This window comes from Anser cygnoides, chromosome 2, assembly GCF_040182565.1.
Source record: "Anser cygnoides isolate HZ-2024a breed goose chromosome 2, Taihu_goose_T2T_genome, whole genome shotgun sequence".
In the NCBI taxonomy this organism is placed as follows: Eukaryota; Metazoa; Chordata; class Aves; order Anseriformes; family Anatidae; genus Anser; species Anser cygnoides.
The window spans coordinates 47,679,925-47,694,189 of NC_089874.1; the positions used below are offsets into that span (position 1 = coordinate 47,679,925).

General features: G+C 34.8%; 1 protein-coding gene across 10 annotated transcripts in view; it reads right to left on the bottom strand.

Annotated features, from left to right (window-relative positions):
• Positions 1-14,265, bottom strand: part of ULK4 (unc-51 like kinase 4) — a 246,606-nt gene that overhangs the window by 170,256 nt on the left and 62,085 nt on the right. For all 10 annotated transcript variants that reach the window (XR_010829259.1, XM_066992021.1, XM_066992022.1 and 7 more), the window contains exons 21-23: positions 12,501-12,683; positions 8,200-8,327; positions 51-184 (exon numbers count right to left, since the gene is read on the bottom strand). Coding sequence is in view for 9 of the 10 variants with exons in the window: in XM_066992021.1 (XP_066848122.1) it covers positions 51-184; positions 8,200-8,327; positions 12,501-12,683 (445 nt within the window). In the remaining variant the exon portion in view is untranslated. The remainder of the gene's footprint in view (positions 1-50; positions 185-8,199; positions 8,328-12,500; positions 12,684-14,265) is intronic.

Here is a 14,265-nt window from a genome sequence, read left to right on the forward strand (position 1 = left end):
CAAGGGAGTAAGCAAAGGTAAGATTTATTCAGTTAACCAACTCAATTTACCTAGAATTCCTGGCAGCTCCCACACAATGTGATAGATGAGAAGATCCAGGCATTTTGACAGGTATTCATTGCCACTTTGCTGCTCTTTTCCTGGTGTGGTCTTTCTGCTGTCTCTTTCAATATACATCACAAGTCTGCATTTAAACAAGTGCAAAACATTACCTCTCATAACAAAATAATGATACTGTAATCTCAAAAATATTACTAAAGCTGGCATTTCTAGTACCTGAGGTTACAATCAGAGAATATATTAGTGTTGACTCTGCAATTTTTGTCGAAATTTTGGATTTTCCCTTTCAAATAAATCAAATTTTAATATAATGCAAATGACTGTGCCAAGGCACAACAGGAAAAACAAACCTTAAGCTACTGTAAGTGCAGCTTTACTAGTTTAAATGAAGATATGACATAAGGAGAGAATCCATTAGGGAGAGACTAAATTTAAAATCCACTTTATTTTGAAACATATGACCAATATATGCAATATTAGCAAAAACTAAAGACAGTCTTTTCCAACATGCAAGAATTTCAAGAAGCAGAATAATTTAAGTCAATGTAACAAGTGATCAATCTTTCAATCAAGAAACACCATACAACATTATTCATACTACAGCCTATCCAAATGTTAGCACTACTAAGAACAGCCATAGAGAAAGAGATAAAAGTCTAACTAGCCTTACACTTTTCTCTGAAAATTTGAAGTTCAAGATTTCTCAAGACAAACTCAGTGCTTCCATTCTAACTGACAAGTGCTGTATAATTATGCTGTTCTGCAGAATGACGTTTTTCATGGTAAACTATGGTAACTGATTTATTAGCCATTGGCTAACTTACAAGAGGTAGCTTTAATAATACACCTGTAACAGAATGCTTCAGGCAAGATTTTAAAATACTTATTTGAATAGATAGAAGGGCCAGTCCTTCCTTTAGGGGCCTAATATTGACATCTTTGTTTCATATTCAAACTCCCGGGAGGTCTGGCACACAGAACCATCAGTCACTGGTGAGTGAAATCCATGCTCTGGTTTTAAGAATGTATTTTAGTATGATCCCTTTTCTTACCTATCTTTATTATAATCAACTTATTTAACCTGCCTCAGGTGTATAGAACAGAACTGCAGGACTCACAAACTCATTGTTTTATGCTAGCAGATGTGTATTTCCATCATAGAGATGATTTACTCAACGGAGTAAAAATTTTGCACACAACAATACATGAAAAAACATGCAGGTGTTACTAAAATTAAGCTGCATATGATGAGTAATAAAACCACTGTCTAGGAAGACAAGTCTGATTTATAAAATTCTTTAAATATTGATTTGAATCAATATTGATTGATATGGATATCAGTGAGCTTGTACACATATAAAAATGTTTTTTGACAAAAACATCGAAGAGTGAATTAAAAAGGGGAGAACTGCAGAGAGTTAACTGTTATGTATAATACTGTTAATGTATCATAACAGTTAAGATCTACTACTTAAGAACTGTTCACTTATAAAAATGACCAATAGGAAAAAAGAGTATATAGTTAAAATTCGGAAGACTAAGCAGAGAAATGGTAAGATGTCTTCATACATACAGAAAATGAAAGAGACTAAATTGCTTTTTGTGTTTTCTGTACTTAACCTGTAGAACTGAAATTTCAATGAGAAAACAACAAGAATTTTTATGTGTTAGGAATACCTAACAATTAGATCAGCTGGAAAAAGAAGTTATAGAATATCTACCAATTTTCACCAATGGTTAAAAAAGTATTTTTTAAGGATAGATTAAACGTAAAGACTTTGACCTGGATCAAAGGGATTGACTTCGCAACTCTCAAAGTCTCTTTATGGACTATTTTCTAAAATTAATTTATTCCCTTACATGAGTGACATTTACCCTCACATCCTTAAAAATCAGCTTTAGGTATCTATAAAGTTCAGCTACAATTCTACCAGCATCTGAATAGGGTGGGGGGGTAGGGAGGAAGTATATATGCTGGGAGGATGAGCTGCTGCCAGATGACTGAACTTGAAGCAGGAGGTCTCTCACTAGCAGTCTTCTCCCTACAAGAGGTTCTTCAGAACACTATGTTCAGAGACTGAGAGCCTGCCAGGAAACGATAGTAAGTCTTGCATTCTCTGAGGACTTATACAGTCCATTTACCCCGCCAATTCATTTTTAGTCAATCTCTGCTACTATGAAAGGATGAGGATTTTTAAAGGATGTTTCATACACATATATCGTTTATTTTATAGAGTTGCAACATTGGGTATATCATGCTAGTTAGAAAATTCAATCCCTATCTTCCCTTCTCCCCTCTTTCTTTTTTTTTTTTTTTTTTTTTTAGTTTGATAAAAGCTTGCTGGATTTTTTCCTCAAATCACCAACTTGTGTAATTTTTCCCTCCTGCCTTCCTTTTCTATTTTGGCTGAGCATGAACATTTTCTGTTCTTTTTCTCAGCCAAAATGACTATTTTTCTGGGCCAAACTTAGCCATGAAAGGTCAATAGGTCATGTGAGAGCTGAGATTGCAATAAGTCTCCAGGTAAAGCTTTTCCTCTGAGGGCATATAGAAGATGTGAAAACTAAAAATATATGGGAGGTTGGGACAGTTGGCAGAGAAAGATTTTGGTTAAAAGCTACGCTGTTTTACAATGCACATAGCTACATAGCTAGAATAAGTTGGCCTATAATTCAGATGAATGAATCTATGTTGCTACTTTCAACCTAGAGTTGCAAAGGTCTGTTGTAGCTAACCATGTATAAGTGAATTTCAGCTTCTATATCCATCTTGGTCTTACAATAAACTGCACGTTCATCCCATAAGAACAGACTCCACATGTCTATTTTGGACTGAATTTGAACATGAAAAAAATCCCTCTGCATCTGTTAGCAATTGTTAATGCCTTTACTACATTTTTTTTAGTAGAAAAAAACAGAGTGTTACTTTATATTGCAGTTTTACTTATCAGACTTGTCTCATTTAAACAAGGAATGTTAAGATCCTCCTTTTTGTCCATTAATAAGTTATAATAAAAATGAGTAAAGCAATTATATCAGCACTTCTAAAATGTTCTTATTTTAAAATAACCATGCTTTTAAAGTAGAACAGCAACATTGTGGCATCTTGGGTTGTCATCACAACAATGGTTGTATTGATTTTGTCTGGGATGGAGTTAATTTTCTTCATCATAGTGGTGCTATGTTTAGGATTTATGTGTTGATAACACACCCAGGTTTTCACTGTTGCTGAGCAGTGCTTATACAGCATCGAGGCCTTCTCTGTTTCTCACACTGCCCCACCATCAAGGAGGCTGGGGGAGCACAAGGAGCTGTGAGAAGGACACAGCCAGGACAGCTGACCCCAACTGACCAAAGGGATACCCTATACCATATGGCATCACTCTCTGCAATAAAAACTGGGAGAAAGGAGGAGGAGGAACTTAACATAGATAGAAAATTTTTAAAAATAAAATGGGAAATCTCTTAATTTTCACCCACAAAGATTGATTAGTGAAATATTTTGCAGGAAATCAAATGGCTGCTGTCTAGAAAGCTACAGAAAAGATCAGACAAAATTGTCACCGAGCTGTAGACTGGGAACTACTATTAGACAGAAAAAATACTGTTCTGTCATTGTCTATGCCTTAAATTATTATTATAATATTCTCCCTCCAAATATATTTTACTTTTTTCATGATGGCCTGTCAAAGATGTTTTTTTATTATACATCATGAAAAATACAAGAAAACAGAAAAAAAAAGGCAATCTTGATCATCAAGTATAACCATCTGAAGGTTAGGCATACAGCTATTACATAAACCACACGCACAGAGCAGTTTATTTCCATTATTTCTACTAAAAGATTATCTCCCACACCCTCTAGTTTTTCCTTCAGTATTTGTTCCAGAGTCTTCCATACTACTGAAGTCAGCTATGTGCTTGGAACACTTTGTTCCCCACGACATTTTTTATTTTTTAAGTACTTTGTTATTCTTTTCCAGTCATATAATGACACCCCAAAATTGATGTATAGGTTAAAAACACAGGTACTGAATTTGTCCTGCATTGAATGCTTTATGTTTCAGTTTACCTTGTACCTAACTTATATAGAAATAAGGATTTCAACTCTTTTTCCTTATCTGCCTGGTTTTGTCTTCAAACTTAGTGTAACTATTTTTAAGATAAAGTAAGGAAATTTTTTCTGTACTAGAGATTATCTTCAGTCTCTATCTCTACGTTTGCAATACAGGTCTCAATTTTTCTTTCTTCTCCTTTCACTTACATCAAGCCACATGCATGTTGCTTTCCTAACATTTCTTATGGTCTCTGTCACTCCACATTTGAACATGCTAACCAGCACCATATTTACGTCCTTTCTTCATACTTTTTCTCCTTGTGGTCCCTCTCATCTGAACTTCTGTTACTCTTTTAATTTAATATCTTAATTTACCCAATGACCTTCTTCTGGAGCTGTTAGTTCTAGACAACTGGTGTTTGTTGTGCCATAGCAAAACACTCAAGCCAGTTCCAAAGCTGGAGGCACCATGGGCACCACACAGCAGCAAAGCTGTCCCATTCCAGCAGTGTCACCACACAGAGAATCACTAGCTTGCACAGGGTGCTGCACTGGAGTATTTACAGGCTTTTAGCCACTGATAGCTATCTGGGTGGCACCACACTGTATGAGGCTAATATCCTGTAAGTGTCCTGCTGTGCACATTCAGGCTCTTGCTGTGAAGGGCTGTCAGAAACACCACCCTATCTTGATACATGTGTCCATCTCTGCAGCCAGTAGAAAAAGACATTTAATAAATTCTGAAGGAATAAAGTTTGATTTCCAGCATAGTCTCTGTTCATCTAGGAAATTCTCTAGAACCACTGAGATCCAGAAAGAACAGTTCAGTGAGACTATTCAGAAATTAATAGTTCAACAAATGGTGAAATTATAAGTGTCAACAAAACTTCATGATGTATCCCCCAAGCTCCCTCCTCATTAGTAGAAAGCCTGCATCTGCCAATCATGGAGAAAACAAGGAGAGTAGAAAATTCAGGGCAATTAGCAAAAGAAATCAAGTTTCACGTTTTAAGCAATCAAGCACTATTACAGCCAAGAATGTCTCCTACCTTCTCTAGCTCTATCACTGGCTACGGAACACAGGAAAACAAAAGGTATATAGTAACTCATAATCTAACAGACTATCATGAAAGACGTAAAAGGGAAAAAAAAAGAACAATAGGTGAATTGTATCAATGGTGTGTGAAAAAAATTTCACTTCAAAATCACATTTGAATTTCACATTTGAAATTACGTATAAATGCTTCTCATCCAAAGATCTCAGGGCACTTTGGAAAGTCCTAATGGAACTTTCTCAGTGATATCTGTTGTAAAGCTCTCAAATTACCCACTCCCACCACAGCTAATTTAATAATTTAACAATACACTATAAAAGATTCAGAAAATTTGTTTTAAAAAAAAATCACCAAAATGTATGCAAATGTGTAATTTTGATTACTAACCTAAATAAAAGGCTTTTCCAATGACCATGCAGTGTTGCTTCCAGGCAGTCATTACTGACTGTTTTATTATCTGCATCATGTCCTTCAGCTGATGCACACTGAAAAATTGCCTTATATTGATTATTACATTGAGTAGCTGAGGGAACTGGGGTTATTTAACCTAGAGAAAAGGAGTCTTGGGTAGACCTTATCACTCTTTACAACCATCTCAAAGGAGGTTGGTGTCAGGGTGGGTGTCAGTCTCTTCTCCCAAGCAACAAGCAATAGGACAAGAGGAAATGACCTCAGATTGCACCAGGGTAAATTTAGGTTGGATATTAGGAAAAAATTCTTCACTAAAAGGGTTGTGAGGCATTGGAACAGACTGCCCAGGGAAGTGTTTGAGTCCACATCCCTGTGGGTATTTAAAAGACATGCAGATGTGGTGCTGAGGGACGTGGTTCAGTGGTAGATTTGGCAGTGCTAGGGTAACGGTTGGACTTGATGATCTTAGAGGTCTTTTCCAACCTAAATGATTCTGTGATTCTATCTTTATCATAATCGGATTTTATAATCTGAAGCAATAAAAATCACATTGCAGGCATTAACTGCAACTGCTAAAGGCAAGCCAGTAAGTAGAAATTATGCGCATTTTACTACATGCTCTTCATATTTCTCAGATCAAACACCTTAATAAAAATAATTGGAGTATATCAAACATTTTCAATAATTATCCAACTGATTTTTCCTTGCTGTACTAGAAATTTTGAATTTATTAGTATTAATTTTGAAGTATTTTATCTCACAAAATGAGACATTTATCTAAAATACACTGCTGAATTTCTGTTCATATAAATTTAAGACTAGCTATGATCTCAGCTGGGCTTAATAAGAATTCTTCCAGAGTTCAGGATATTACAAAAGTAGCTGTCTCCACATAAAATGACTCATTTTTCCTATTCATCCTACTATAATCATCCTATGTTCTGGATGTAAGAGAAAGGTTTTTATCTAGATGATCTACCCTGTCAAGAGATAAACTGTTCACTGAAGAGAAGTTATGAAGAAATCATAACAAATTAAGAATAACAGTTTATCTGTTCAGTAAAGCTGCTATAAGGCTTACCTGTTGTTTTAGCTAGTATGTTACATAATGGTCATGTTACATGTTGGTCCCTAATCTGCTCTGCCTGGAGCATCACAAAACCACAGCACAGAATTCACAACACAAAATAACAGCCCAAACTCACAACACATTCCCTGCAGAAAGGCTGCTCAGTGGAAAGTGTTATAAATACATATTTAAAAAAAAAAAAAAAGATAAATTGTAAATAAAATGTATTACAGTTCTTCTCCTTGACATATACCTTAGGTATAAATAAACAAATAGTAACTGTCAGTATAGGACATCTGTCAGATGTTTCTCCAAATATATAGCTCAGTAGCTATATGTTCGAACAAGCATATAAATAGCAGTCATTGAAAAAGTGTAACATTCAAAAAGTCTCGTAAAAGTCATTAGACATTCTACACTATCCAGCACAAATCAACCTGGTAAAACATTTCTAGAAGTACAAAAAGATGCACAACAGTGAAACTTGTAATCAATACTTATTCTCTAGAATCTACAAAAATTGGGAAGTCTATAGATTTGTATGTGAGTGGAAGGGTACAGAATGAATGACTGCCACCTCGAATAAGTCCTCTCATGATGGTTTCATAGCATAACTCACCTACTCCTCCCAAATCCATCCCTTTGGCTCCAAATATACATCTTAATTCTTCTCAAAAAGATTTATAAGATATAAGGAAGTTATATTTACTCTAAATAGATTTACAGCTACCCACAAATCTCACCCTTTTTTGCCTTGAGTTTCAAATCCACTTTAGACCCATTTTTTATTGAATTGTAATACACTACATTATGCTTTTCTTCACAATGACTAGTAGAAGATATAAATGCCGAAGAAAATTTCTTCTATCTTACTTTTCCAATCACCCCAAAAACATGGTGATGATTTATATACTAATAGTCTCATTTCCTCTCATCTGATATGGAAATACTGTTGTACCAAAAATTCAAATAACTATTCCATTGTGAGTCAAATTTAATTTAAGAGCTTTCATTTCTTGCAAAGCATTTTAAAACACTGGAACAAATAAAATATTTCATGTAAAAGTCACAAGAATTCAGTGGATGTTATACAAATCACTTCAAAAACACCAAGAGCCAAGAAACATTATCGTACTTTTAATGTGTGTACACTGAAGAGACTAGAGAATATACCCCAGCCCAAGCTGAGGAAGGTATGTGACAGACCATTTTATTTTGCATTCCCATCACAGCAACACCTCAGTGGTGCAGCATTTATTTTCCCCACCCAAAGCAAAATCTGCTCCTTGCTATTGCTATCAAGGATCACAAGTGCCTTTAAAAGGCTCTCCCTATAAGCCAAAGTAGCTTTCCCTTGTGAGCGATCATCACCTGATGACAAAAGAGAGAACTTTTTTCTTGATATTCTTATAAACAAAAGGATTCATATTGCACAGAAAATAGTTTATTCCTAATACACTCAAAAATACTAAACATTTAAAGTATTTCAGGTACAACTTTGACAATAAGCATTGCATCTCTAATTTTAAGTTCCAGTAACACCTTACCTTGCTTGACAACTGAGTAGCAACATCTCTCTGTTATTAATTAAAACTTGTAACAGGACCAGAAAGGCTTTTGCTCTTATGAAAGTTGAAGGACTTTCAAATAAACGTGTAATTGTAGTCACAAATTCCTTGGTGGGAATAAACACAAAAGCATTAATATTATCTTACGGAAAATTGTTCATTACATTGTATTTTATCACTGTATTCATTTAATTTTTCCTAAATTTATTTGCATTTGTTGGTAGTATGGGTATTAATACTTTTCATGCCATTCTCAAAGCAAACAAAATCCACAAAACACAACTAAATAAATTTTGTCCAAGAGAGACTGGCCCAGTGAAAAGCTGCTCTGTACAACTTCTCAAAAACTGCAGCACACAAACACTATCAACAGTACTATGTCCAAAATGGACTACAAAACATTAAAAAAAATCTTGCCTTAAGTATAAGATATTTTAACATATTTATTTTAAAGGAAAGCTAATAGTTTTTCAGAATATATGTGTATTTCAGCACAAATAAGGTGAAATGTTCTCATATATGTAGAAAGATTAAACACCTCTAGAAAGCAGGAACATTTTGCTATTACTTGTTGGAGTTACCATGGGTTAAAACAACATTGTCAATTAAAATCAGTTACATCAAGCTCATCTGAGAGTGCTCTAATGATCTGGCTTAAGACATATAGGCAACATTTTTTTAAATTTTTTTTTGGCGTCTGAGCACTGCAAAACAGCACTAGATTATCCAAAGAATATCTGCAGCACATCTTTGCTGACCTACAGAACTCAATACATCAGAAAAGCCCCAAATTGCTGAAATACTAGTACATTAATTATTAATTGTTTCACTGTTGTATTGTTCTTCCCTCCTTTTCAACTGTTTGATGTATCCATGGAGATTCTGCAGGGTAAGGACACTTTTCATTACAACCGAGCACACTTTACTGCAACAAGATCATAATTTTATAATTGATATTCTTGGTAATGCTGCAAAGCCAATTCAAACTAAATCATGAAAAGCAATTAAGTTTTTTAGTTGGTTGCACAAGGGGAATACAGACCACTATTTCACTACAGAAGAAACTCTGAAATTGCTTTGGTAATTATTTGTTGTATTCTTCTGTATTTTCAAATTTGCTTCCTATGAATTGCAAATACCTCCATAATATTGTAAGTCAAGAGTTAGAAAGATTTTGTTAAAGACACTTATATCTCATTAATTCATACTGATGTTGGCAATAGTGTCAACATCAGAAGTAGCTACTTGTCTACACTTAGGAGAAAGACAAGGAATTGAGAGAAAGGTAACTGAAATATGAGAGCAATGTTATAAATGTGTATTTTTCAGTGCTATAACTGGATATGACTGAGATAAAAAAAGACTATGTCTAACTGTGCAAAGAAACAATGCAACTGTGACAATGTATTGCTATATTTATTATGGCCATAGTTTTGGTATAGTAAAAAATTCAGAGTTCTGAGATTCTTTCTGGTGATATAATAACAATAAATTAAAAAGAAAACAAAACAGAAGACAACAATAAAAAAATAATTCAAAGTTACAAAATCCTTTTGCAGAGCCCATGTCTGTTAGCTTTCACCATTCATGTCCTGAAGTGTGGTACAGGAGAATCTGGAGTAAGAGACACCCTGATCTTGAGGACTCATGCTGCTGATTCATGAAGGTATGATTTGCACAAGGAGTAACTGGTACCATCAGTATCCACACCCAGGACCGATGGTTTCTCTGCAAACTTATCAAAATCTCAGTTGTTTTTCACTCATTCAAAGGTGACTCTTAAGAGCCAGATGAAAGCTATGAAAGACTTTTTTTTTTTTAATCTACTGCTATAGTTTGTCAAATATATTTGATTCTGAGTTCTTTTTCCACACTTTATTTTAAAAACATCACTTCAGATTTTTTTGTTTTCAAGATTTCAAGATAAGAAACTAAAATATAAAGACTCTGTATCAGAGAGGGATGATTTCCACTTCTTAGCTACATTAATTCTATGAAGATTTATATTAGTATGGGTGACCAAAGAATGGCATTTCTCCTTTTCATTCTTTTGGCTTCTATTTTATAACTAGTTTTATTCCTGTTCCTGAAGAGGGTAGAAAAAAAAGGTAGGCTTAAGTCTTGTAAGCTAAGGGAGTTTCCAGATAATATACACAAAGCTGAATGACTTCTATCTTGAATTTGTATCTTTAAGCATCTTTTAATATATTGGTTTGCGGTTTTATTAAAAAGAGTCATAGATTTGTCATTACCTTCTTTATGGCCCTGAGGTCCTTCTACCTCTTAAGCTATAGTACACAGGAGCTCTACAAAAGACCAAATACTTGGGAGACTGACACTAGGCATTTGCTTTTTCTTCTTCCCTTCTTTCATTAGGATGGACTTGTGTGTCATGCTGAGAATCTTGAAAAGTGCATGGATTATTACTTTCAGCTTTTAGCAATAAAACATTGCTTGTAATGTGATAGTGCCTGGCGGCTCAGTTCAGGAGGTTTGTATTTTTAGATCCTGTTCATGAGCAATAGAAATACGATTTCTGCTTCCAAAATCCTACAACCTTATTTGAGGAAGCAAAATAGCTAGACCCTGTTTTTCAGCATTTTGTAATATAGTTTTTAATGTGCAATATTTTTTTCAGTTACAGCTTTGGGTACTAACCCAATTTCTGTCATTACTTTGACATATGCTGTTAGAAGAACACCTATATTTATCTATATTTCAATTTTCTAATCTAAAAAATTGCAATACTTGGTCACAAAAATTTATGACAAATTTTTAATGATTAGGCAGCAATTTTAAAGCCACAGAGTTCCAACCATTACTTTGTATTTTTTCTGTAACTGGTTGGAGAATTTCAGAGTTGATTATTTTTACATATGTCAAAAATTTGATTCAAGTAGTTAAGAGCCCCTGTATCAGAAAGGCAGTCATTTTAGCAATGCAAGTCTTACATAAACAACAAATTCTTCACATAAAGCATCATGCTGTAGCCATATGCTTGCTACACATCGCTGTCTTTCTCCGAATGTTTAAGTGAATGTTCTTTGAACAGACTTCTCTGAATATGTCACCAACTTGCACCAAGACACACTGTTAGAAACTGTGACGTTACAGGACAATTTGCCACCTGTTGATGCTGTTGTAGTGGTGTCTGTGGAAAGCTTAAGGCCAGTTGACAGGCATTTACAAAAAGCACACTGACAATTCTGACAAGGAACAGAAATGACTTTTAGGAAGAGAATGACTGACTTCAGGCTGCAAGAAGAGATTGGTGGAAGACAGTAGATTATTTTTTTTCATTTAAACATTATTGCTAAAACAATATTTATAGAAACCAAATGACTGTCTCTCAAGTCGAGCCTAAAGTATTTTTATAGTCAAGATGAATGTCAGGTTACAGCACACTTCACCAGAATGTCTGATGAAAACATGAGCTACAGTTCTTATTTTCTTTGTAATTTTTATTCTCTCCAAGCAGAGATTTTTTTTGTTTGTGAATTGTGCAGAATTAGTGTCAAAAATTAAACACTATTTCTCTAAACATGGAATATTTTGGTAACTGAAATAGAAAGCTTTTAATCATCTCTCCCAAAAATTATATTACACATACATCAGAACTAGTAACTTTATTCAGTGACACTAAAAAGAAAACCGACAGTTATTTAAATGTGAATTTCTAAATGCAAGACATTTGACGTACAAACTAGCCAAAGTCCTTTAAAGATAGGATAAAATACAGCTTTAGATTCATTCAGGACACTCATTTTCTCTTTTAAATGTCTAAGAGTGTTCCACCCAAGTAGCTGTCCTCATTGCTTTTTTTTATTGCTTTTCCTTAGTGCCATTATCAGCTATGGTCATAGAGTTTTCTAAATTGATTGAATTCCAACTGCAGTAGCAATTTATATATCCATTAGTACCAGCTCTTGAGAATCAGAGAACAAGAAAAACTATACACCTCATTATTTCTGTTTTCAACAAACAAAAATACAAGATCAACATAAATATAATCTGTATTACATAAAAAGGTATTTTTCTCTAAGTAACATTTTCTGGAGGACGTTATTGAGCCTTTAAAATGTTTTTCTCAAGTAAGATGTTAAATCTGCATTTCCTAGTTTTGAGTAAATTGAGAGATCTCTTCCTAATTTCCAGCTATTCAGATACTTAAGTGGTACTGAGATAAACATTTTGAAAATACAAAAGCACTATCACAGGCATCTTTAACTATCTATTACTGAAATTCCATGCCATTGAATATTGTTAATCTGAAACCAAACCTTTTCTTGAATCAGCCTCTGTAGATGAATCCCGCATGACAACATCGCAGAAAACATGGTGAGCATGTACTGCTGAATTTTGCATATTCCAGTTGCCAAGGAATTCAGTACAGCTGTTAATCCCACTTTTTCAATGACGCTCTGGAAAGCACTGGGTGAACAACGAGTAATTCTGCATAAAGCCTACAAAAGTGAAACAAATATTGCTGTTTAATGAGACTTATCTCAATAAAAATAATAGAGAATAAAATAGTAACAACTTTTCCAATAGATTAGGAATACAGAGAATTCACACAATTTCAGTCATAAGATAAACATTTGGGGAAAAGGCTACTTTATTCTTCTTTTCTTCTTCCTCTCTTTTTTTTTTTTTTTTTTTTTAAGAGACCTGTAATTCTTCTAAATGTATTGAAATGTATTGCTATACACCCCATGCAGCTGAAACTGAAATCTTTGGTACGTCAACATCAAGCAGTCACATTACTCTCTCTCTCTCCAGAGGATGATAATGATGGATTGGCATAGTCCATGCTTGGGACTTCCATCAGTACAGAATGTAGGCAGTATTGGATAACACTGCTAGAAAAAAGCACAGGCAGCAGAAAATACTGATATGGCACACACCACAGAAACTCTGGTCACCCATAAGCGTGGGCATCTTTCTTCTCTCTCTTTGCTGGTGGACACTCTCTAACCATAATCTGATATGCAGTAGCTTATTATCTGAAGTCCATCCAAAACCAGGCTTCAGTTTGCCTCAGTCTAACTACTTTAGCTCTAGATATTTGTTAAGAGGTGCTCTTTAGTATTGCTAACATACAAACTCTTCTCCAAATAGCAGATTTACAAGTGTCAGTGAGGAAAACAGTTCTAACAGAAAATGCAGATACTGACTGTGCTCTAGAGAAGTGATCACAAACCCCGTTCAGTGGACGCTAACTTAGCTATTTCATAACAAACATTATCAAATGACCTCCAGGGTGGATTAGTCTCCAAATCAACACGGCTTTTCTTCAGGAAATGCAACCTTCAAGACACTGTAACTGCTTTTGCGGTCTCCAGTTAAAGAAAATATGACTCTTCAGACATTTAAAATAGCATTTAATTTTCTTTGGCTTGAAAGTAGTGTTAGGATAGGAAAACGGACTAATTACTTGATTCACATTAAAATCTGAATTGGTTTTAGGGAACTCTGAAGGCAACTTTATTCTGTGAAAAGTACTCAGTATTACCAATTCTTTTTTCTCTCCTGACCACCTATATTTAGAAACTACTGCTTACTCTGCATGCATTCAGCAGTAAGCTCCCATTTAAGAGGAGGGGGAAAAAAAAAGAAAAAAGGACGGAGTAAAAAAGATAATAAACCAAGGACATATGTTTTTAAACAGACATTTTACTGATGCTGTTCATCTTTCCTATTCATCCTTGTCCTTTTTGGTCCCAGAACCATATTGATTGCAGCTTTTTCTCTCCCTCCCCCCACTTTTTTTGCTTCTTTCTTAAAACATAGGCAGTCAATCTCAGTTTCTTACTACAGCACGGTCTATTTCCCCAGGGATACAATCCAGCTCTTCATCTCTAGTCTGAGTTCTCAAAATGAGCAGGCACAAGGTATGCACATTTACAAAATGTATCATCGAGGGTCGTATTACCAGTGAGTTGCTGGGACCTGGGGACAGACTGTGCCAAAGCATCAGGAGCGATGTTGGTGAGCTAACATGGGGAATGTGGAGTTGCCAATGCCTTGACTCCTTGCTATGGACCT